The sequence below is a fragment of the Festucalex cinctus genome, chromosome 2 (genome assembly GCF_051991245.1).
Source record: "Festucalex cinctus isolate MCC-2025b chromosome 2, RoL_Fcin_1.0, whole genome shotgun sequence".
Classification (NCBI taxonomy): domain Eukaryota; kingdom Metazoa; phylum Chordata; class Actinopteri; order Syngnathiformes; family Syngnathidae; genus Festucalex; species Festucalex cinctus.
The window spans coordinates 14,028,929-14,053,801 of NC_135412.1; the positions used below are offsets into that span (position 1 = coordinate 14,028,929).

General features: G+C 38.4%; 2 protein-coding genes and 2 long non-coding RNA genes across 7 annotated transcripts; 3 read left to right on the plus strand and 1 right to left on the minus strand.

The window, feature by feature from the left end:
- Positions 1–198: 198 nt before the first annotated feature.
- fam3a (FAM3 metabolism regulating signaling molecule A) lies at positions 199–10,620 on the minus strand. 4 transcript variants are annotated; one of them, XM_077513030.1, is made up of 11 exons: positions 10,495–10,568; positions 10,317–10,379; positions 6,093–6,129; positions 5,899–6,006; positions 5,547–5,570; positions 4,625–4,751; positions 4,285–4,343; positions 4,155–4,205; positions 3,064–3,148; positions 2,582–2,708; positions 199–1,048 (listed from the first exon to the last, which is right to left on the minus strand). In XM_077513030.1, the coding sequence occupies exons 3-11, from the start codon at positions 6,103–6,105 to the stop codon at positions 950–952; spliced, it is 693 nt and encodes a 230-aa protein (XP_077369156.1). In that variant the 5' UTR covers positions 6,106–6,129; positions 10,317–10,379; positions 10,495–10,568; the 3' UTR covers positions 199–949. The 4 variants fall into 4 exon arrangements, with proteins under 4 accessions (XP_077369156.1, XP_077369154.1, XP_077369152.1 ...); XM_077513028.1 differs by having other exon boundaries at positions 10,324–10,379; positions 10,495–10,567; XM_077513026.1 differs by having other exon boundaries at positions 10,317–10,620.
- On the plus strand, positions 6,822–8,189 carry LOC144013806 (uncharacterized). The gene is made up of 3 exons (XR_013282330.1): positions 6,822–7,230; positions 7,600–7,686; positions 7,768–8,189. It is a non-coding gene; the product is annotated as an uncharacterized LOC144013806 (long non-coding RNA).
- On the plus strand, positions 10,504–16,939 carry idh3g (isocitrate dehydrogenase (NAD(+)) 3 non-catalytic subunit gamma). The gene is made up of 13 exons (XM_077513031.1): positions 10,504–10,963; positions 11,100–11,147; positions 11,343–11,354; positions 11,487–11,584; positions 11,667–11,782; positions 13,030–13,090; positions 13,160–13,292; positions 14,190–14,323; positions 14,388–14,490; positions 15,558–15,704; positions 15,789–15,883; positions 15,963–16,023; positions 16,128–16,939. Exons 1-13 carry the CDS (start codon positions 10,883–10,885, stop codon positions 16,227–16,229), a joined length of 1,191 nt encoding a protein of 396 aa, XP_077369157.1. The 5' UTR covers positions 10,504–10,882; the 3' UTR covers positions 16,230–16,939.
- A 1,157-nt stretch (positions 16,940–18,096) lies between these two features.
- On the plus strand, positions 18,097–19,829 carry LOC144014971 (uncharacterized). Its single transcript, XR_013282657.1, has 3 exons — positions 18,097–18,132; positions 18,210–18,308; positions 19,254–19,829. It is a non-coding gene; the product is annotated as an uncharacterized LOC144014971 (long non-coding RNA).
- Positions 19,830–24,873: the final 5,044 nt, after the last annotated feature.

The window sequence follows — 24,873 nt, forward strand, 5'->3', positions numbered from 1 at the left end:
GCTGGGAGCGTTGTGAACCGAACAACCCCGATGACACTTGCATTTTTGTCGCCCTCTGGTGGACTTCATGAGCACGCTGACACGGTTCTCCAACTTTGGACATCAGGGACCATCTAAAATTATACTGTATGCTGGATGACAAAATAGCTTTACTCAGAACTAATCTTTGTATAAAACAGTCACGAAACAACTGAAACATAAGATAATTCCTGATTTTATTTATGTGCATTTAAATAGTTCTAACATGTCAAACATTTGCGGGGGTATTCACATACATATGCAAAAATATTCCAAAATAGCACTCAGTGGACAAATATCAACCAGCATTGGATATTATTAAAATCTTGAGCAAACGTTGAACCTGGATGGCAAAGCTTCTGTATTTTAAATAAATACGTAGTTATATCGAAGTGAAACATGTAACTAAATTGTCAGGTGATGTTGGTAAAGACAGGGTAAGCTTGTGCAACAGGTTCTAAGGTAACAAACAGCTCCTACTATTACGCATACAATTTCACATAAATTGGTCACAGCATTAAAATGGCTATTTTGACCTGAAAACCAAATACAACGTTTACATTTAAACTTCAGGCAGCGCTGCAAATGTTTTGTATCATTTCATGAAAAACGCTACAACTTGATGGATCGCGTTTCAGCTTTTTGGCAGACAGGAGAAGTATCACTTTCTGTTAAAGCAAGTGACTCCAGTTCCATTGTTACAAATGTCACCTCTCAAGTTTCCCTTTTGCAGCCTTGCACAAACATTGCTTCTACATTACCAGAAAAAAAATAATCTTTCACGACCACTAACATTTCTTTTATTTCTAGATCACATCCCATGACCAAGATCTGTGCGTGTGACTTGAACAGGGCGGTCATAAAGTAGCTCCTCGGCTTCAATCCGTGGAATGGTCGGCTGTCATGGAAATGCTTCCTGCAAAGGACTGAATTAAACTTCCACGGGTGGCCGTAAGGGAATACAGCCGTCCATCTCCAGTGACTCTGGCCATCCTTCGTATTTGTTGCTGCTCTTACTGTTCTTCATCCGCTAATGAGAACAAAGCAAATGTCAACAACAGGGAAAGCATGCAGCAGCTGCTCACATACAGGGTGACAACGATATGGTTGGCCAACTACTATAAATAGAACATTTAAATTCAAATTAATTACATCATCCCTTAATTAATAAACATCCATATTGAGCCCATTTATTAATTATTTCAAGACTAGTATTTGTTTACTGGCCATTTATTATTTATTTCAATAGGTTGCAATGCATTTAAATGCACTAAGGTACCAATAATCTCATTGCTCAAAATACTTAAAGGGATACTTCACTCATTGAGACATTTTCAACAGTAACAAGATATTATTTACTCTATAATTACGGCTAGGCATCGATTCAAATTTCCTCAATCGATTCAATTTTGAATCACAAAAGTTCAGTCTGATACAATTTAGACTTTTTTTCCCTGATTCACTTCAGTTCAATCCAATATTGGTTAATTATGGCACATCAATTTTTTTTTTTTTACAGATCAAGGACATGAATAATAATAATAAAAAATCCACAAAAAAAAATCACCACAAACAAAAATTCCAAATAAAATTATGCATAGGCATTAACTGGTTAAATGATTTAGTTATAACAAGAAAGTAACACGTTTTAATCACTTAAGTGTTACACCAACATTAGCATGGATGAGGTGAAAATGTTTTCATAATTCTAATTCAATAATTGCAAATATAAATTCAAAATATTCTGAATTGTCATAAAGTACAATAAGTCAGGTCTTTCATAAATGTAAGAAAATACTTTAAAATTCACATGAACAGCAAATTTCAAGAAAACTAAGATACAAAGAAAATTGGCTTTTAAAATTCAATGTTCTTGTTAATTCATGGAAGGAAAAAAAAAAAGAGATACTAAAATGTTCAGTTCATGGTTTTATGAATCGATACTGCGCTTATTATGAATATTCGATTTTTTTTAAACCTATCCTTAATAATTAATGTGATAACATTATTTTTCATGAAGAATTCATAACTTTAAAAACTAATTTTGCCACTTGCTGTTGACTAAAGATGACATCAACTGTGCTGAGGACCAAACCCAGAAAACAGGTGAGCTGTGATTGGTCGTTACCTATTTCCTCAGCAAATGTGATGTCATCTTCAATCGACAGCAAGTTGGGGGAAAAAAAAAACGTTTTTTAAAGGTATTAATTGTACATGAAAAATAATGAAGTTATCAAATGAATTTTGAACAAACTGTTATTTTGTTACTGCTGAAAAAGGCTCAATCAGTCTCTGTTGTGCAAAACATTGATCAACTAGTTACTGACGTGGTCTATACTACTTGTACAATACAGCCAATCTTCAATGGGTAACTTATAGATTAATTTAATTCATGGTCCTTTTCCTTTCAGGTTGCTTTCTAAAGCGCTGCAGTGTCATGAAACGAAAAGGCCATTAATGGGGAAAGCCGGACACCCATGTCAACTATAAAACTACCAATTGGCTGGTTGAGAAGAGCATTGAGAACATTTGTGATACCTGCGCTGACACAGTTTTAAAGTACCTGCTCAAATGGACTCTTGTTCTCAATGCCCTTGGCGCCAACAAACACCCAGCTGTCCCGAAAAGCCAGCTCCTTGATGGCAGTGCTCCCAAGCTCCTCAAACAGTCGCCGAGACTCTGCATTCAACCTGGCAATGGAAAAGGTAGGGGGAAAAAAAACATGTTTCATTTAACTTTAAATTATAGAATGGTGCTATGTGAGATGCAGGATGAAACAGGAATTGCATTCTGAATGGAGCTCATCCGTATGGAAGGGCAGTTATTATTTTCAGTTATTGTTTCATTACCTTCTTAACTAATGTAGATTAATACAGTATAAGCATAAAAAAATGAATGAGGTCTCAAAATATATCCTTGGAGTACTTCCACAGTGTAGTACAAAATAGGCTGACAAAATGATAGTGACAAGATTCAACTAATGCAATTAATTAAAATCATTGCCATTTACTAGTCAAGGTGAAATACAGTGAAATGGCTTGTTACTTTGTAGCTGGATCGTCAAAGGAGGCCACAAACACCAGCGTTCCCTCATGGAGCGGCCGCAGATATTTCAATAGGTCAGAAACGTCTGAAGACAAACAGTACACAAGCTATTAATTGATCTTTCAAAGCCATTCACATCTGATTTTTGGAACGCTCCAAAAACTGAACAAGTTGGACTTCAACCAAAATTTGCTATAAAATGTGCCCCGGAATTCAAGAGTTATTGTTTCAGTATCATTATAACTAGATATGAACGACAGTAGTCATCTGGATTATTTATGATTTCCTGACAATAAAAATATATTTCCGGGGTTTAAGCGAGTGGGACCACACTGGCCGATGACAAGTCACACACAGACAGTGTAAAGTTCTGGGTGGGAACTTCCACTGGTTCTTATATTTTAATGCTCACAATATTATACTAACAGTAATAACCAGAAGACTGCATGTTCTCAGTTGAAATATTTACTGGATGCCAGAAAGATCGAGTACACAGCTGCGGAGCCCTCTTCTATTAGTATGCGGAAGAGAAACTATCTATTCAGAATCGTCCCTGCATTTACACTGTCGAGGCCGTCCACCTACATGGGTGAACGGCTCAGCCTCCCCATGTGAGAATATGTGGCCTGATGGCCTTAACTGGTTTCTACTGGATACATATGTCAGAAGCAGGCAGCTAGAAAGGCGCCAAGCAAGGACGAATAACAGCGGCACAACGGCCTAGCTCAAAAGTCATCTATCTAATCATTAAGAGTCCTACCTAATCTAACAACACGATATACAGACCACATATGTGTTTTACAGTAATACTTACCATATTTATAATTTTATATGTACATGTGGGTGAAACTGCAAAGCTTGTGATTAAAATGTACATGAGTGGTGTATAGCGCAGTTTTTTCTTAATCATTTTTTAACAGATTAATTTTAGATGTAATGATTTCTGCTTTTGTTTTGCAATTGATGATGTCTCCTAATCAAAGTTCATGATGCTGAGAGTTTAGTCTTTGATTATCATCGTGGAACTGATTTTGGTCGAACTTCAACTTGAACTTACCACTGTATACATGACAAATATCAATTTTTATTACCTCCTGCCCACATGTCAAAGGTCTTTGTCTCCAAAAGTTCACCTGTGACCCCTGAAATGAACCAAAAAAAGTGTGTGTGAAAACGACAGTCAAGCTCAATACAGTAAGGAAACACTTTGGTTCATTGTACCATTCACCAAAGCGATGTTTAATCCTCTGCCAACGTTGTTTTTCACGCTGCTTAACAACCTGTTGAGCCAGTAAAACAGCTAGGTTAAAGAAAAAATACTTTGTTTAAGCCTCACCAACCCAGACAAAAAATACACAATTTAAGGGAGAAAACTAATATAGAGGAGATCAAAATACTTGAGCGCGATCCAAAGCAACGGAGGGGACAGACGAAAAGAAAGTGTACTTGCTTTCAGCTCCTCAGACGGAGACAGCACAGAAGGGCGGGGGATAGTGCGAAACAAATTAAATCAAAGTGAGATGACAGGTGACAAAAGGAAACAATAAGCACCAAATCTCACATCTTATCCTCCAGACAGATTTTGGGCCCAATCACGTTGGCAGCTCCGGATACCAGGCGGAAAGCCAGATGTTTGGGGGGGCACGCCGCTGAAAGGCCGCATTTGTATCTCCGTGGTCGAACATCAGCTTTAAAAAAAAAAAAAAAAAAAAGTTACTTGCAGGAAAGAAGTTGTCTCCCATCCTACTGGCTATGACATTATCTTGTGAGTGTCTCATTTAAATATAAGCGCCCCGAGAGGGAGGCGTCAATTGATAAGAGTTAATCATAATATTGTCCTTTTTATTACGCAAGAGCATACAGAAGGCTTTGATACAGCTTCTGAGATGAAGAGGTGACTTAAAGCAATGGTAGTTATTACAATAAAAAAAAAAAAAAAAGAAGAAAAAAAAGAAAACGGCCAGCAGGTGGCAGCAGAGTATAATAGATCAGCCAGGGCCATGTTGCAACAAGCTCTTTTTGACAGTGTTTTCACCAGGAATGTGAATATTGATGAAACTTAACTATATTCTAATGCTAATTGCTGCAAAAGGGAAACAGATACAAATATACTTTGTGGTAGCTTCCATGTCTTTATAGCAATAGAACACAATATTCTGTGGGGCTTGCAAAATCAGTCAAAATCCAGTAAAACAGGAGCGAAGCGGGTTACTTCAGTGAAAATGGCTGCGAGTGAATGAGTTATAAAGACATTAAAACATTTCGTTTTGCAAAAGGATTCTGCTAAATACATTTTTATATTCTTCTTTAATTATTACTTACTGCTTTCTGTTGAGTACTATTATACTATTATATTGATTTATTTACATTTTACATTTTTTTCTGTAGCACTTCAAGATCATTGAATGTAAAGTACAATACAAATAAATAAAGTTTGTATTATTAATATTAGGAGCATATATAAACTAGTTTCTTATCCATACCAGGTGTTGGTTCCTGACTTGCACCTAGGGGGGGAAAAAAAAGAGAAAAAAATAATTACACATGCGAAAAAACAAAAACAAAAACAAAACTCCCATACAAGTGGCATAGTTTTGTTATTTTTACACACACTTCAATTGTATTAGGTTTACATATACTTTAATTAAGTGCATGTGTGTTTGTAGGTGCATGCGCCTGACAAAATTTGGGTTTCTTACTCTAATATTGGAGCAGACTTTAGATTAAATAATTTCAGGTTTTTTTTTTGATGCAGTAAAGTAGTGACTAAACTGTTGTCACTGTTTATGAGCTGATCACTGGAAAGAACAATAATAGTTTTGCCGCATCACTTACTGTTGAGGAAATTGCGTACAAAAGAACCACTTTCCCCTCCAAACAACGTGTTTGCCAGCAGCCACGTGAGTCCCACCAAGAGCAGCACAGCCACAACTCGCATGGGGCCTGTGGAGGGAAATGGAACACACCACTCAGAAACACATTTGATGGCTGCCACCAGGCCAAAAGTGGTGAAAACAATGTAAAGCTACCTGTTAATCTCATGATTTGCTCTCTCGTAGACCTGGGCTGGGGTAGGGAGGAAAAAAACAAGCAGACGGTTGGTTTGTGCATGTATACAGAGAGCCTTTTTACACAGGGTGTGCATTTTAGTCCATCTGAATCTATATATATATACACTATCTTTTTGTAGTAGCGCCTGGCTACTTGTCATATGAGGAGGAAAATTTAACTTAATCCATAATATTACTGATTGTTTGCTGCTCAGAAAACAATATTTTTTTATATTAAGTATTCTCCAGCAATGTTATTACGGTACATATATTCATCATATTCAGTCCACCTGAATATATATATATATATATATATATATATATATATATATATATATATATATATATATACACACACACTATCTTTTTGTAGTAGCGCCTGGCTACTTGTCATATGAGGAGGAAAATTTTACTTAATCCATAATATTACTGATTGTTTGCTGCTCAGAAAACAATATTTTTTTATATTAAGTATTCTCCAGCAATGTTATTACATGGGGTGTTACGGTACATATATTCATCATATTCAGTCCACCTCTGTATTGTACCAACTTCAGGAAGTGGCAAAGTGTAAATGCTGTTTGCTCAAACCACACGGCTGCTATTCTGTAAAAAAAATATATATATATATATATATATATAGCAAAGCTCAGTTTCTTACGTATGGGCATCCAGTCTACAGATGTGTCAAACACCTTTTAATAGGTCGCTTGCACATCGTAATGCATCATGGGAGTTTTTCCTTCGGGCGCCATATTGGGTGTCCGCCGGTTCACAAGGTACACTCGCGAGTTACACGGTAGAGCTTATCAACCTGATGTAATTTTCGCAGTATTTTCACGATTTACCGGAAGATCAAAAACAACGATACAGGCAGAAGGTGTCTCTGTGTGGCGGGATTGATCCTAATTACGTCCTGACCAAGGGTGATTTTTTTTTTGACGGAGAAAGCTTGCTGGCCAAATGTGACATCTCTGGACATCTTTCACTACCTCGTGTTGACAACATGCTCCATAACACGCCAACAAATCCCTGGAGGCTTACAATTATTTTGTAAGCGGGTGGATACAGAGTGTAAACTTTAACATCGCATCAGAAGAAACGATTGCTGTTGCACGTAAGTAAACCACATGGTGTTGGTAATTCTGCACACAAAAATGTTGATTTGTTCTCAGGCTTCCTGTTATCATTGTGTTTACATGCACAGCTAGGTTTACCTGATGTGGTTTTTCTAACAATTTTATAACAGGCAAATATGGCAGAGCGTATAAGAATAAAAAGTAACTATGCACAGCCTCCCCGTGGCTTAATTAAGTTTAATGCTACCCTTTCACTAGTTACATGTTACTTAATCAACTTATTCTAAATGGTTAAGGTTAACCACTCTCAGAGGACGTATTTTTAGTTTCAGTTTCCAGTACAATAAAACGTGTTCATGGTAACTACTGAGCATACTGACAGCTTTTCTTATGATCTCACGGTTAAGGAGGCTGTCACAACACCCAATTTCTGTCTGGTGCCGGATGGCAACAATTCCCATCACTTGTCACGACAACACCAATATTATTACCAGGTATGTATGGCTTTACTTTTTGTAGTTTCTTATTTAATTCTATGTTTCATATTTTCATTACAATGTTTGTAATATTTTCAGATTCAGGCACAGATGAGTTTAACTGGACGGGACTTCTGCGACTTTGTGGTGTGGACAAAGTGTGATTGAGCGAGTCCACCCAGATCGCTCGTTTTGGCCAGTTGGAAAAGCCAGAGTTTTTTTTCCCCCCAAAATCCCCTCCTTACCTGAACTGCTCGGGAGAGCATTTACTAGATCAGCAGTGGACTTCCAGTGTTCCTGCTCAGCCGCTGTCACCTACCACTTGCTCATGTACTTCAAAGATGCGGAATAAAGTAGCTTTTTGTGCTGCAGCAGATTGTAAAATCAAATGATATCACTTGAAGTGTGCCAATCTAGACTGCCAAAAGGACAGTGGTTTTGTGACAAGTGTGAAACAAGGATTATTGGGAAAACTGTAACACAGTACTGGTACTTGTCTTTCATTAAACAAATTTAAAAGAGAGCAACTTTTTCCTCTGTACATAGCATAATGAAAGTCATTGCGTACCCCATCAACATTACATCATACCGTCATCTCAGGATGGTAGGCACCTGTGCTAAAATAAACTACATTAATTAACAGTTCAATTTTTAACCCTGAAATTACTACATCTAATCATTATTCACTTCATTTTTTGTGCTTTTAGAAATAATAGAGATTTATGCCATTACTTTAAGAGGGACCATATTGCACATTGAGTCAAATCCTGTCATTTGTATTATGTATAGCTTTGTAAACAAACCCAACAATAGAATTTGTATAAACGCTGCCTTTATTAGCGCCAAACAAACAGTCGCATGTTGTCCTCCTCCAATGCTTTGATGCTCGCCTTCGTTTCCATCATGTCATTGGCAATCAAGTCGGTGTGGCATGAGATCCCTAAAGAAATAATAATAAAAAAAAAGATCACAAAAAAATACATACCAGTAATAGGTTTAATATAGTAAAGTAGTATAGTTTTTTTGTCAGTGTAAAAGAAATGTACACATTTTGTTGCATTTTTTAATGTATGAACATTGCTACAGGCAAATACTTATTTCTATAAACACTTCCAAATGTCTCTAAAATATAAGGTGCGTGTACACACACAAACAAACACATACATTCACTCATGCATACAATATATCATGTAATGAATTCTGAGTGGCATACCAGAGTCAATGATGTCAGCAGTACTTGAGGGTACAGGTTACTGGAGCCATCTGGCTGCATAACTGCAACAATCTCTGCCACTTCGAGTCGTCTTTTCTTTGCTTGTCTCTCCTGTGCACGTTCATATCTTGGCACCGACTGGGCTGAGACATAGATGTTGTAACTTGGGACCCAACTTTAATGTTGGAGCACAGTCGGGATGATTGGACAGAAAAACGGGCGCAGGGCGACCTGTTAAAATAAACAAATATATAAACAAATAAAGAATGGAAAGACTGGTTATTTTACCACAGTAGGGTGGCCGTGAATAAGTTCTTTAGCATGATGTGTAGGCTACCGGGGGTCTGTTTTCTTGCATCAGCCCCTTCTGTCTCTTTTTTTTCCAAGTTTACATTTTGCCACCAAAAAACATGTTATCGGCATTAAAAGCCCAAGACTAATCAATCCAATTTCAGCAGTAAACACTTTGCACTGACACTACTTGGGTGAAAATGTTCGATGTTAGCTTTCGGCTAACGTCCGCTAGCCAGCTTGTACTACCGAACTTGCTTGCTCACGAATCCAAAACATAAGCAACTTGCCCATATATGGGCGGTCGAAACGTTATTAATCCTCATGCATTAAATAAAGGTAAACAAGCTTACCGCTCACAAAGTGATCGCTGCACACACGAGCCCAAAGTAACGACTTCCCTCCGGAGTCCGCACTCCTCTGTCTCCAGGCCCTGGTTCCTAATTATTTTCGGAATTCGGAAAAAAGACCGACCATTTCCCCCCTTGGCTTTGTTCGAACAGCCAACGATGCAGCAACAATGTACCATTTTAAACGCAGAAAACAAACGTGATAGATACGTGTTAGACCGAATCGCTACGTAAATGGAGGCCACCCAGCATGGCGACTACGAGAAATCCGAGGCGGAAGTGACGACATGTGCAAGCGACCTATAGCAGAAATTAAACCTTTTTTTTTTTTTTTTTTAATCTGTTAAAATGACATGAAAGACACTCTTATTCTTTCTTACTCTAAATTGCCCTGGTGCAAGGCAACTTCCAGAGGCATTTAAACATCCTCTCACATATTGGCCACTTTTTATTCCAGGAAAATGCCTGTTTACATCCTTCATGAATAATAATAATAATAATAATAATAATAATAATAATAATAATAATAAGAAGAAGAAGAAGAAGAAGAAGAAGAAGAAGAAGAAGAAGAAGAAGAAGAAGAAGACGACGACTGATGCAGCAGTGCACTTTGCTTTAAAAAAAAAAAAAAAAGGTGCGTGAGTAGGCTACAAAAAGTGTCGTAAAATTTTGGGGACGTATTTTGTGCAATGCAATTGTCATATTTAATTTTATTATTTTCATTTTCATCCTCAGTTTTGGAACAAACTAAACATCTGATTGTACAAAAATTACGAATGTCACAATGTCATTACCGTATACCTTCGGTGTCCACGCTTTTCTGTTAAGTGTTGCTTTCTTCGTCACAGCTGGAATAACTGAGGGAGCAAAAAGAGTTAACTACTTTTTTCGCAGTTTCTTCATTGGGGCTTGCGTTGTGGGTAGCAGCTCCTGGGGAAACGTGTAATATACACAAATACAAGTGTGTGTTACTTCGGTATCTTCAAGCAGGGGTGGAGCGCATAATGCAGGAGAAAACTGTAATGCAGCCGATTAAAAAGAAGAACATGTCGGTTATCTTCCGGAAATATTGGTTCGTCTGCACTGAGTCTGCGCAAACAACGTCACGTGGTTGGTCAACAAATCGTTTCAAGATTTCACCATCAACCATCATACATCTTTTGCAGTATGTTTTTATCGCCGACTCACTGTTTTTTTTATTAAGCCCTTAAATCACCACATCAACTGGACAATCGTGTTTTTCATTGAGCAATCAATCAACATACACTTTTACTTGAATGCCTGTTTGTGTTAAAAAACAAAAAAAACAAAACTCCACCTCCTCCTTTCATGCTCCGCGAGTGCCGAGTACTAACCCAAGATGGCTGCTCCCTGTGCCGCACTCTCCGTGGCCAAAATAATAAAACCTATTCGAGCTGGAATTGCTGGAAACACGTTTAAAGTAAGATGATAAACACTTCTTTAAAATAAGATCCGAACGACTGTGGGTGGGTTCTATGTAAAACTTATTCTATTATCTTTATCGTGGCACAAGGTCAAACGACTGACAGATTTTTATTTTAATTGTTGTCCGTCAGGTATTTGGAACAGCTGTCACAAGTCACAGGAATAAGACGGTGTTGACTGTGAGTGCCATGTCATGTGAATACACGTGGGGGTTGTTACATCAAATATACTGGTGAAAATGTCATGTCAGTTGCGAAATGTGTGTCAATCTGTATTGTCTTTACACAATATGAATACCGTTATATCTATTTATCACAAGTTGATCTGTTTTTTCTAATTTGATATGTTTTCTTGCTGCCTGTCTGCATCCAAAGGGAGATAACATTGTAAGTATGTGACATGGGTGCACATTAAACTGCATCACATTAGTCAATACAAATCTAAAGGTCATCATAAGATGACATGACGAGATCTGCACTAATGAGCTAAGTCACAATTTACTGCATCTAATGTTATAGCCTCCTCCAGCAAAGTATGGTGGCAGACATACTGTCACTCTCATCCCTGGAGATGGAATCGGTCCAGAGCTATTTAGTCACGTCAGGGAAGTGTTCAGGTTGGTCATACTGAAATTGTAAACAACAAATTCAGTAGAACCAGCCACATTACGTTTGCTTCACCCTAAGTTTTGTCTGTAGATTCAGCTGTGTGCCTGTGGACTTTGAGGTGGTACAAGTTAACTCTGCCTTGGAGACTGAAGATGATATCAATAATGCCATCACTGCCATTCGCCGTAATGGAGTAGCCCTCAAAGGTGAGTAATTTTCTTCACAATGTTCAGTATTTATAATCATCTATTCCATTTAACTTTTTGTAATATTTTCAAGTGATCCATAACTATGATCAGAATATTAACGCACTTAAATAGCGCTTCATCTTCATCATATGTTTACTAAGCCTGACGTATTCGCTTGTCTCGTTCAAACATATTGAATTGTCGAAGCCTACAATAGCCAATCCATTGATGCATCATACTAACGGTACCGCACACGTGTACAGAAAGGTTTTTCAAATAACTTATGTTATGCTCCACAATCCTATGCTGTTACCATGGTTCCATCCCATTCAAATCCATCAACGTCCAATGTGAGTTCGTTTCTACCGCCAGCGTCCGTGCAAACTTCCGTGTCTGTTGTTAAACGCATTGTGTCAATTTGACTTGGTTTTTGCACATTTGGTAGCGTAAAACTGGAGTATAATAGTCCTTACTTATGGCAAATGCTGAATTCCCTTGCCTGCATGCTACTTGGAGGAGTGAGTTGGGTTGGTTCTTGGGGGAACTTGGCTGAAGTCGCTGTATCCGGAAGAGTCTTGCTCTATGTCTAACAGTAGTAGATACCGCTTTCCTGTTGATGATGCACGTAGGGCTGTCCGCCATCTTACGTGTGTCTGGCCGGCAGCAATAAATTCATTAAAGCTCTTATTTATTTAGCGATTTTGACGTGGATTGTTTTGTTACAAACATAAGACATGTAGTGATGTTAATTTTTTCTCTTTTCATTCTAAAGAGACCACAAACAAACCCTAAGAAGCATCTTACTTAGTAGTGGTGCATCGGAGTCCGTTAACAATAAGTGTCCGTGCAGAACACGAAATATTGTTTCCGTGCCTCCTGGCAACTTCCAGGTGCCGCAAATATGTTTTTTAAAATTATTAAAATAGCTTTGACGGATGCATTTTTGCGTCGACCAATTTTTGTGGTCGACCCAACCGACTTGGTCGACCTTTATTCCCAGCCCTGCTTCAGTCTGTTTATTGCCACTCTCAGTTGAATAATAATAAATAAACAAATAAATAAATATGTGTTGCATATTTTAAACCACATAGCTTTGCCTTTGGAAAGTCCACATAGGTGAATGCTAACAAACAATGCAAAACGGCATAGACAAGTTAACAAGTAGTGTGGGTAAGCGATGGATATTTGAACACAAACAGTGGAGCAGATAATGACATGTTATTACTTAAGTTTGATGCTGATTATATCCTTAATTCTCCTGACAGGTAACATAGAAACCAAACATACCATGCCTCCTTCTGTCAAATCCAGGAATAACCTTCTTCGGTAAGCTTTATATAGTTTCAGTTTCACATACATTTTAGTTGTTTAATGAATTCTATAATGTATCAACAGCACAAGCTTGGACCTGTATGCCAATGTGATGCACTGCCAGTCCCTCCCAGGAGTTCAGACTCGCCACAAGAACATCGACATCATGATCATCCGGGAAAACACTGAGGGAGAGTACAGCAGTCTGGAGCATGAGGTTGGACGAACGTTTCTCACATTGCCTGGTTCAATTTGAGCTTCACCCTTGATCATCTTGTGCTCACTGTTTATTTGGTTGCCGGACAGTACTTTGTTTTAAGGCATCAATGACTATCTTTCATTGATTGAGATTTACCCATCAATTAAAAACAAAGTTGAGAAAAAAAACAGAAATGAAAGAAGAAAAAAGCTTGAACAAACATTGATTTGCATAAACATATTTCAAACATCCCAGCAAATCGTACAGAAGTAAGAAAAAAACACCATGTTCATTTCTTCTGTTATTTTATTTTTTTCCCTCATATTGTTGTTTACACCAGTTTTCTCCAACCTTTTATTTCACCAAGGCACATATTTTACATTACAACAATCTCACGACACACCACCAATCAAAACTGTCACAGAGGTTATTTGTATGAATGGCAACAGTGTACCTTCTGCTCTCTTGAAAAATTGTTCTGTTGGTCACTATATGTCATTGGTTTAGATAGATGAACAATTTAAAATATAATTTTTGTGCCAGTTAGGCTTTGATGCAGTCTCTGACCTGAATGGAGCGGTCTAAGCAATTTTACAAAAACGGCCAGCAGGTGGCAGCAGAGTATAAGAGATCAACCAGGGCCATGTTGCAACAAGCTGTTTTACCCACAGTTTTAAACATATTTGTGAATAATGATGAAACTTAGCTATATTCTGATGCTAATTGATGCTAAACGGAAACATATAGAAACTGATTTATAGTAATAGAACACAATATTCTGTGGGCCTTGCAAAATCAGTCAAAATCCAGTAAAACAGCCAGGAGCGAAGGGGGTTACTTCAGTGAAAATGAGAGTGAATGAGTTAACCAATTCACCGTACTTAATGGCTGAATGTGTGCTCTGACCACTTTTAGAGCGTCTCCGGCGTTGTGGAGTCTCTTAAAATAATCACCAGGAACAATTCCCTCCGAATCGCGGAATATGCCTTCCGGCTGGCTAAAGAGAAGGGACGTCGCAGGGTCACCGCCGTCCACAAGGCCAACATCATGTGAGTTGTCTCTTCTCATATATGTACGAGTAATATTGTGTGGCTAATTGTTCCACGTCAACAGGAAGCTGGGCGACGGCTTGTTCCTGCAATGTTGCCGAGAGGTGGCCTCGGGGTACCCCGACATCACATTCGACAGCATGATTGTGGACAACACCACCATGCAGGTTAGAATATGCAGAGAGAAAATGTTTGCACTTGAGCTTGATAATGGCCGTAAATTAAAATGTAATTTTTTCACCCCACAAATATCACATTTCCTGATTTCAAAAGATTGTACCCACTTCTTTAACTTAGCTGTGCTACTATGCGTCCATTTCTTACTCCCGGCACAATAGTGTAAACTTTTATTTCATTTAAATTTTTGAGCATTCCAGAAGTAGATTCAAATCACACACAAAAAAAAATTAAACCAACAATGCAGAAGTGAGGGAAAAAAAAAAAGAATTTGAAACTCTACCGGGAGACGGGAGTGCGCATTATGTCACTTTACACAGTTGTTGTAAACACGTTAAGGCTTGTTCTACACATCAAGGCATTTTTTCTGCATATAGATGTGTAAAAAAATGTATTTTTAACAGTTTAAATTCTCTTAATGCAGCTTTAACGAATAAAATCTGTCAAACAATCACTTTATTTATATAGAATTTTTCATACAAAATGTAGCACAAAGTCCTTTATATGGTATTTATATATAACATAACACACAACATTCCGTACGTATGTGCAAAAAGGAAGGCAACGAAAGCAAATTGCTGTGAGGAAACACCAGATAAAATATTAAAAGATTAGATTACTTAATAAAATGGTTCAAAGCACAGTTCAGATCAAACTGAGATGAGTATTAACAAGAGAACAACTTAAGTGATACAATAAAATGATTAAGTAAACAAAGTATAAATGAAAATATTTAACTAAGAGAAAATAGTATAGTCAAAACTATAGATAAAATGTAATCAAGAGCCAGGCTGAAAACTTAAGTTTGCCTTTAAAAATGTCCATAGCTGCTCTCGGATCTTCAGGAAGTATATAATAAATACTAATAACAGAGGTTTATGTTGTTGTAACTTTAGGGACTGAATTCTGGATGGCTCATTAGTTAGTTCAAATCAAATCTGATGAAGAAGATTGACTAAGCCCATTAAAAATGAATCAAAGAATCTATGAATTGCCCAGTCGTAGTTTGCGCCAATTTTTATCACGTGACCATCCATCCCACTGTGTCTTGTTTCAGTTGGTATCAAAGCCTCAGCAGTTTGACGTGATGGTGATGCCCAACCTTTACGGCAACGTGGTGAGCAACGTGTGCGCTGGCCTGGTGGGAGGGCCCGGCCTCGTGCCCGGGGCCAATTACGGCCGTGACTACGCAGTTTTTGAAACGGTGGGTGTTTGCGGTGATGTTGCACGAGGATGGAAAATGCATAAATTGTGTTTGCAAGATAAGCTGGGTTTTTTTTTTTCCCAGGCCACAAGGAACACGGGGAAGAGTATCGCAAATAGGAACATTGCGAACCCCACCGCCCTGCTGCTCGCCAGCTGCATGATGCTTGACCATCTTAAGTATGTGTCTGCACATTTATGCCTCCATCTGCCGTGCGATTGTTTTCACTCTCTTCTTCCCTTTTTTGTGTGCCTGCAGGCTTTATGATTATGCAACGCTGATCCGGAATGCAGTACTCACAACCATGAATGAAACCCGGGTGAGTTCTGCTTCCCCGTGACATTCCTTGCCCTTCACTGTGCTTCTCTGTTTATTTAAACACAATGTTATTTTATCACTTTTTTTGTTGTTGTCACCAATCAGTTGCACACGGTGGATATTGGCGGTCAAGGCACCACATCAGAAGTGGTTCAGTCCATCATGCGAAGCATCCAGAGTAAAGGACAACACACAGCTGAGATGTGAAAGTCTAATGCACCGCTGATGCCACTCACACATGCACATATCATATTCATGTTATTTTTCCAACTGTGTGTTTCTCGTGATGACTGCTATGCTGTCATTGATCTTTCGCTAAGCCAAACCCAGAAACACCCACGGCAAAGAGGTCCAACTCTTTCCTGGCGACACACCGTTAAATTCAATGAGACACACTTTTTAAGGCTAGGATTTATTTCTGCTCTTTCCAAAGTTATTATAGTTGACAAGCAATATCCTGAGATGCTGAAAGGTAAATCAAAATTAACACTGATAAATGCAAACTCTGGATAGAGCTACAGCATGTGGTTGTCCACATAGTCATTTGAATGCCTAAAAAGCAACCTTGTCTGCTCCATGGTGGTAAGCAATTTATTGTATTATCAAAAAGATAATGATATACTGTTCAAAGTTTGTTCACAAAAATGCAAACGTTTTATAGTGAGGCCTCGTTATTAACAGAGAGTAAAAATTAACCACACTGTACAATTAATGACTTCTGCTGTGCTGTAACTTTGATACGAAACTCGACTGTATTCTATTTGTTATAAACTGTACTATCTTTCTTGTATGTTGAGTTGACGCCATATCAAGCGAATGACTTCATCTTAATGTATGCTGTATACAAACCATGACAAGGTCTTTGTCTGTAGTAAATATAACATGCATATTGCCAATAAAGAATTGTTTATCTGGAATTGTGTTTTTTAAGCTGCTTCAACAAAGCATGTGAAAACCTTTTAGACCAGGGGACTCTCCCAAAATGTGGAAAATGTATTTGAATTCATCTGTTGAAATAACTGGGTAGCTGATTTATTGTGAATTTAAAAAAAAAAGAAAAATATTGGTAATGTAAATAAATTATACATACATTAACATGTACTTATAACTTTCTAACATTTAAAATGATGAAATAATTGTCTTAATCATACATAATAAATATTACAATACATTTTATTAGTAGTGGGGATAAGCAGTTATGGGTGGATGGCTAGAATAAACTATTTTAAATACACATAAAAAAAAAAAAAAAGTTTCTATGAAGGAACTGGCCCATCTGTACGTTTTCAGCAACACTTTCGAACCAAAAGTTGGCCTTTGCGACTTGCTGTATTTGCGTTTTGTCGCTAGAGGGCAGAAGCTACTTGTAGGGTTTCCAACAACTATGACGAAACCTGCCAACAATAGGCTATACATAGTCACGCAAACGCGCGCGCACACAGCGTAGAACCTGAAACAATAACTGGATCTCTCTGTCTCAGGCGACCGGGAAAGCAAGACTCTCTGGCAGACAGCTTGTCGAAACATAATTGTGACATTTCTGCTTCTCTCAATTGGGTTACTATGAAGAATGGGCCCTGGATGCAATGCGACTAAATTTGGCATTCTCGTTGACCTTAAATATAGATTGGAATCAAGTGCTTGATTAACCGTCATCAGGTTAAAGCAGCTGACCTTTTCCTCAATTCTTAGACATTACAGTATTGTGGTGACTAGATGGGAGTTTAATTTGTTCTATGACTACTGTCGTAACTCACAGCACATCTCAATTCACCTTTGCCCTTTGAAATGAATTGTCTAATTTGGCTATCCCTCCAAAAAACGTTTTTTTTTGTTTTCTTTTTTAAATACAAATAGCACTATCATTGTACTTTGTATCCATCCATGTTCCAATTCGCATATCCGCACTTACTTACAGTAAAACCTACAGTAATTACATATGTAGCAAGTAGCACCTTAAGGGGTCGCTGTAGTTCTTTAACCAAATTAGGGTTAAATGAGAGCAGGTGTGTGTGCGTGGGGGTGTGTGTGTGTGGGTGTGGTAAAAACGCCAGATTGAATGGAGCACCAGAGTGATTGCTGGGCTCGCACGTATGAAGCGAAACTGTTGGCGAGCGATTTTTAGACTGTTTTGAGTGTGATGTTGATAGTCATTACGTGTTAATTTTAATAATTTTTGAATGACAGGATTATATGAGGCTTTGGTGCCAAGGACTTCACCGGCACAAGAATTGTCGTCTGGGTACTTGTAAGCAGAACTGTGTGTGTGGCGTTTAGGACGCACAGGTATAACCTTTTTTTAAAATTATTATTATTATTATTATTATTATTATTATTATTATTATTATTTAACATGTTTAGTGTTGATTTTTAAACCTGTTTTTAAATTTGTATATGATTGTAAATACTGTATTTATTTTATTTTGTTTTACAGTTATTCAACACTGTACCTGCTGTCCTTTTTGGCTCTATTATGTGTCCTTTTTAGATTGATTAAAGGTTTCTTTTTATTTTACTATTTTATTGTTATTCTCAGGTCACTTCCCTCATGAATACAGCATGTTACTTGTTAAATAAATATGACTATCTAATCTGACTCAAAGCTCATTATCTGAATCACGGCACTACAACACATAATTAAATAGAACTTAAAAGCCTTAAAACATTTTATTTTACAAATTTTTGTTTTCAACTTCCAATTCAGAGCTGCTGCTTGTTCTGTTGTGTGCACCTTGGACACCTGGGGGCAGTATAATCCACTGTCAGATGATGTTAGTTCTTCACATAAGATAAAACGAATATATATCCCTGAGTGTTTTTTCATTTTATGTCAATGTGTATTGTTAAACGGTTGTAACACTGCAGCACAAATCTAGTCGTTAGCCCGTCAATGGTGATTTGCATCGTGTTAGCATAAAGCAAAAATTGTGTTATTTGGTTTAAATAGCCTACATAATGTAAATCTGTCATTTAATGTAAACCTGTTATTTATATTTGGGTTTGACAGTGAACTTAAATTGGGCGGGAGAATAATCACCTCAGCGTTTTTCCCCCCATATTGTTCACTACCTGCCTAACAGCTGCCTGTTGTGAAGCGACTCGAGTTGCGTTCACTTCCACCTAGCAAAAAAAATAAATATATCACCCAAACACCGGCTTGTATCTTGTGGTGTCTTCTGTTGTGTGTTGACAAAGTCTAGGCATGGAGTCATTACATTCTTCTCATTTCAGAGTACATTTGCTCAGCCAATGGAATCAGCAGTGAGCGTTACGGAGCTCGCTACCTCGTGTGGTCCTCAGCCTCTGCCAGCTGGATCTTTACTCCCTTTTCATTCAAGTCGGTAACTCACTCCACAGAGACACCACTTTGGCCCACACAACACAAAGTCTTCACTCTGTTTCATTTGAGGTCATCGATTTGATTTGTGCATTTTGCAAAAGGTTCCCCACACATCTTCCTAAGTTATTTTACCTCATATCGCCTCTCAGCAGCATGCACACTCTCACCCCTGTCACTCATCGGCTCACATGCGCTTCTCCCCTCTGGAGCCAAAGTTGGAGGTGCAGATGGCGGATGGATTGCACTGTGGAGGCGGGGGAAGATGTCGCAACAGACCACTAGCCACTTGATCTTCACTGGCCAGTGTTCATTGTGAATCTGCAAAGAGCCCTACTCTCTGTGTAACCCAACACAGCGGGACATTTACGTTCAAACGCAATCCATTTATATGGGGTCAACTTCCTATTTGGTCAACCTGTATTACAAAAACCTTATTAAACCATCTAAGTTCATTCAAAAATGTTTCTTTTGCCACAATTTACAGCACAGCTCTATAAATTCCCAAGTGAGGAGGTGACGCCGCTGAGTCTGCCACCTATCTGACAGCCAAAAGAAGCTCTGGGGCCTGCTAACTCTTAAACTAGCTGATGGCTAGCACCTCTACTAACAGTGATGTGAGTTTTTATGGTTTTGAAGCCTTGTTTTATCTACAAGGTGATTTTTGTTGTCATTCAAATTTGACAGGGTGGTCAACAACACTTCAATCTTCTGTGTCAAATTTATAATTTTAACAAATGTATTTTTCACTTTACTTTTAAACAAGTAACTTTTTGTTAGCTGCACTTCTGCCCTACTGTTACACAAAGTCACTGATTTAGTGATTAGATTTTTGTAATAAAGGTTTCTGTTGTCTCACTTGTTTTCCAAACTCTGGGCTCGGTTAACATCCGGTGGATATTCTTCTCTTTTTATCCATCATAAAAAGCAGCAAAAAGCCAAAAGGGGGGGGAAAAAAAAAAAAAAAAAAAAGTACAACACAGGCACAGATAATCCTTTTGATGGTGGCTGAAACGAGGTCCAATTGGTTTGCCTGACAGTTTGTGCAACAGGATGACAGTTCCAAGTGAAAGACATTTTTAAAAAGTTTGAATATATTTTAACTCCAAATGTGTGCAGTGTGTTCTTCTAGTGTGACAGACTTGTCAATATGTCTTTCAGGCTGAAGTAGATGGCTGCTAAGATGTGGATTCAAAATGTATCAATCACATTTGATTATTTTTTTATGTGACTTGTATTTCCTTCATATCTGCCCACTTTTTTCCAATGAGTTAAAAATATTCCAACTAATACCTACCAGTGTTTGAAGTGGAAAAAACTCCCCTAAATTTTATATATGTATCTGGAGTAATCATGTTCACGTTCCTTGCACGGGCAGAAGTACATGAATGCTCAATTTTTAGAAGTGTCACAGCTCTGTACCGGTGCTTAAAACACTGATACCGACCATGTTTTGTTGATCCCATTTTTCTATTGGATTTAGTTGTTACAGCTGTGCCCAGTGCAATGGCGGATTAGTGTACTGTTGATACAGTAATGCTGAATGGCTCAATTGTTCCCTATCCAATACGCTGCAGTACAAGAACCCTAAACAGATGATTGTTGTCAATCAAGCTGCCCCTGATCTGCCTCTACATCTGCAACCAGTCGGGCTTGCCCCCCTAACAAACACACACTCACACAGATTCACCTCAGCTCAACATACATTATACAGACATTGCATATATGTTAGCGGTCTGCTATTTGCCATCAGGCTGGTTGTATTTTGGGCCTTCCAGTGTCTTCCTCAGCTTTCCTAATCGGAGATGACTAAAGACTCCCAATGCAGTGGAAAACAGATGACGCGTAATAACGAAACAATGAAACAGACAGCGTATGAATGAAAGTGGCTTTGGGATGTGAGTGTGCTGTGGAAGTAAAAGGAAGAATGGCACACAATATCTACAGTATCTTGGCCAAGTGGGAGTTCACTGAGCAACTGTGGAGTCCTGTTTTTATCAACTTAATATTTCATAATAAAGGCCATAAAGCGACAATGACTCCTTGCAAGTGAATCAATTCGGTCTTTATCAACCTGAAAAAAAAAAGCCTTCGAAGGGAATATGCATTGCATCACATGGGCGCTCACTATGTCACTACTCGAAGGCACCGGTCCCGAGAAAGAAGAGCTTGTTATTTGGGGATCACTGTGTTTATTGTTATTCTTCAAAACAAACAAATCACTTTGTGGAGGCCTCACCAGATCCAGACCACATCATTTTCTTTTTTTTTTTTTTTAGTGGCCCATTAAAGCAAACAAAATGAGTATACTTCCGCTAGATTTGTTTGTTTTTATTTGACAGAGAATCTGTAAATTAAAGTGCAATTCTTAACTAAAATACATTACAAGCGTCAGTTGAGAAATTATCCTACATTCTGCCACAATTTTCCATGACTTATGATTTCAAAATCATAACATCATACTGGGGTGTCTTGACATACAGGTGACCCAACTTAGGAATTATCAGTCGCCGGTCAGATGTTTTTTTGTTTTTAGTTTTTTTTTTTTTGCTTTGACTTGTGCACAAAAATTTGAAATACTAGTGCTGTGTAGTGGCAGTGAAGTCAACTCACTCCCAACAAGAAGCAGTTTTAGAAACCGCACACAACACATCTAGACAGACAATATATCAAAAATCACAGGCATACATTGTTTGTTTTCTTGAGAAAAAAATTGCAGCAGTTTATGGAGTCACTTACAGTAGTTGTGTAAGTCTTCGTTTGTGACACGACTGTATCATACTGCCCCCGGTGGTGAAGTCGCACACACCAGAAGGAGTCACACTGAATTAACCATGAACATTGTTAAATTCTTTACATTGTGTTATCGATCCATCCATCCATTTTCTTAACCGCTTACTCGTCCTCACAAGGGTCGCCGGGTGCTGGAGCCTACCCCAGCCGGCTTCCAGTAGTAGGCGGGGTACACCCTAAACTGGTTGCCAGCTAATTGCAGAAACTGTATTATTTCTATTATTTTACAGGGAACCGCATAATCGCAGTTTAGCACCTACAGATTATTTTTTTTTCAAATTTTAATTTGGTTAACTTAACATGTTCCCCAGAGTTTTGTGGAAAACACTTTCCCCCCACCCCTATGGGATGGGATATGCTGTTTCATATCTTTTTTTTTCTTTTTTTTTTCTTTTTTTCCCCCCCCCCAATTCATTTCGGTGAGCAGCAGTTTTCAGCCAGCATGGTCCCTATCAACAGCAAAGAGGGCTTCCACGATGTATTGTATTTTATATGTTTAATAAATAACAATAATACAGACTGCTATTTTCCTTATTAAAATATACATGAGATTTGTTTAACTTTTTGTGGAGCCTGGAACGGATTAATGGCATTTCCATTCATTTCAATTGGGAAAGATGATTTGAGATACAAGTGTTTCGAGTTACAAGCTTGGTCATGGGACAAATTTAAGCCTTAAATCGAGGCCCCACTTTGCTTTTCACAGTTACTGTATAAGGGCCTTCTGAGGAAAATAATTGAAAACCTGATGATGCAAGAGTATCAGCGGAAAACCCATACAAACACAAGGAGAATGCAAACTTCACGCAGAAAGGTGCGAAGGATCATCTGTTGGATATTTGTTAATGGTGAGGACAGGCTAAAAAGGTGACTCACGTTGATTTATAAGGTGTTTTGCTGCTGTAGCCAGCTTCTTAGCTGTAGACAGATTCCACCTGCACTACACAAGTAGGCTTTACACTGCTGTGCCTTGCTAACGTGCTGCTACACGGGCAATGTGGGCAATGGGGTCAGCAAGAATGTTAGCTAATTAATTGAATTGTATCTAAACTGCAACTGAAACTGTCTGTCTTGCTCACTTTTCCGAAGCGACCTCACACCCCCCTCCCCCCCGTACAGCGAAAGATGCTAGGCAAACTGGTAGCGAGGCAAGCCTGCAGCTATTCGTGTTTAGTTTTATGTTTATGAGAAATTGTCAGGCTTGTGTTGCTAAGTGGTTCCTTTTTTACACAGACGTCAAAAATAATGCGATACTGTAAGCATTTTTATTTCTGACTTCTGATTCAAAAAGTAGTTGTCCATCCATTTGTTGTGTAAATGCAATAACTTCAGTCACATGGTCCTCTTGGGGAAAACATAACTACAAAAGGAGTTTGGCACCCCCTGTTAAAGGAGCACGGAAATGACACATCTTACAAAAAAGAAGAGTGTGTGCTTTGACCAGATGTACATCTGAGACAAAGAAGGGAGGTCAGAGAGGTGGTTATCGCTGGACTATTTGTTCTCTTTAAAACAACTCTCAATGTTCTCTTGTTTTTTAATCTTTTATGGGGTTAAGCGTTTTCCCGTCTGCCGGAGCTCAGAAGGCAGTGCCAGAGTAACATTACTGCGAGGCAAGCATGCTGTCTTCATGACAAACTGCATTACACTTGTCTGATGTCATCACAAACGCTGCTCCCCTGAAACTGGAGCGCTTTGGCTATTTGACAGCTCAGAAACTCACGCTTTTTTTTTTTTTTTCAGGGCTGTAGAGTTGTCTGCAGACCACCGGCTCGACAATTGTTTTGTTTCCCACGGTTGCCAAAGCAAAGCATATTTGCAGGTGACGTTCACGTTTGAGTTTAATCTAATAAATATGTGGCTTCTGGATCAACTGGAGCTACAAGCTACCAGTGTTGGAAGTAATGTTTTGTATTTCAGTAATAGTACTATATGATATGATAAATATCCATCATTTTAAAAATCGTCCAGCCAAAATTTTCAGCAAGGTTTAAGAGATTTCTCTTTGATTTGGAGGGGGGGGGGGGGGGGGGGGGGGACAATCGTCTGAAATAAAGAATCTTAAAACCTATTTCAAGAAAACAAGATGAACGCCATAGAGCTAATGCCGATATAGTACAATATATAATTGAACTCATTATTTTCAGAAGACAGTAACAGTAATTTAGAACACTGTCACTGTGTTGTCTCTCTCAGCCAACACACCTGAGGATCGTTATCAAGCTTCATGCAAGCTTGCTGATTAGCTAATCGTTTGAAACACCTGTGTTGCTGTGGGAGACATGGAACACACGTTGTATAGAGCCGCAGTAGAGCTTTAGAAGTCACAGAAAGGCTTCACGAAAGAATTGTGCAATCCTTTCAAAACTCATCTAAAAACAAGCCATTTCATTATTTTCAATATCCTTAAAGAATTCCTTTTATTTTCCAAATATTTTATATAACAGCGCAGTTGTTGAGTGAAAACAGTCCAAGATGGTCTTGCTTAGCTCTTTCCTGATTAGTTTCTATTGCGACCCGCGAGCCCTCCCTCATCACGTCTGCTGTGCTTTCCTTGTCCTCCCCAGGTGAAGCGTCTCAACAGAGTTTTGATGAAAACAGATATCTGTAAAGCCACCGGAAAACATAGCCATGATTATTATTATTATTTTAACTGTTCTTGGTGAAATCGGCCTAAATGAACAGAGGACCCTCTAGCAACGTGTGACGTGCTTCCATGAG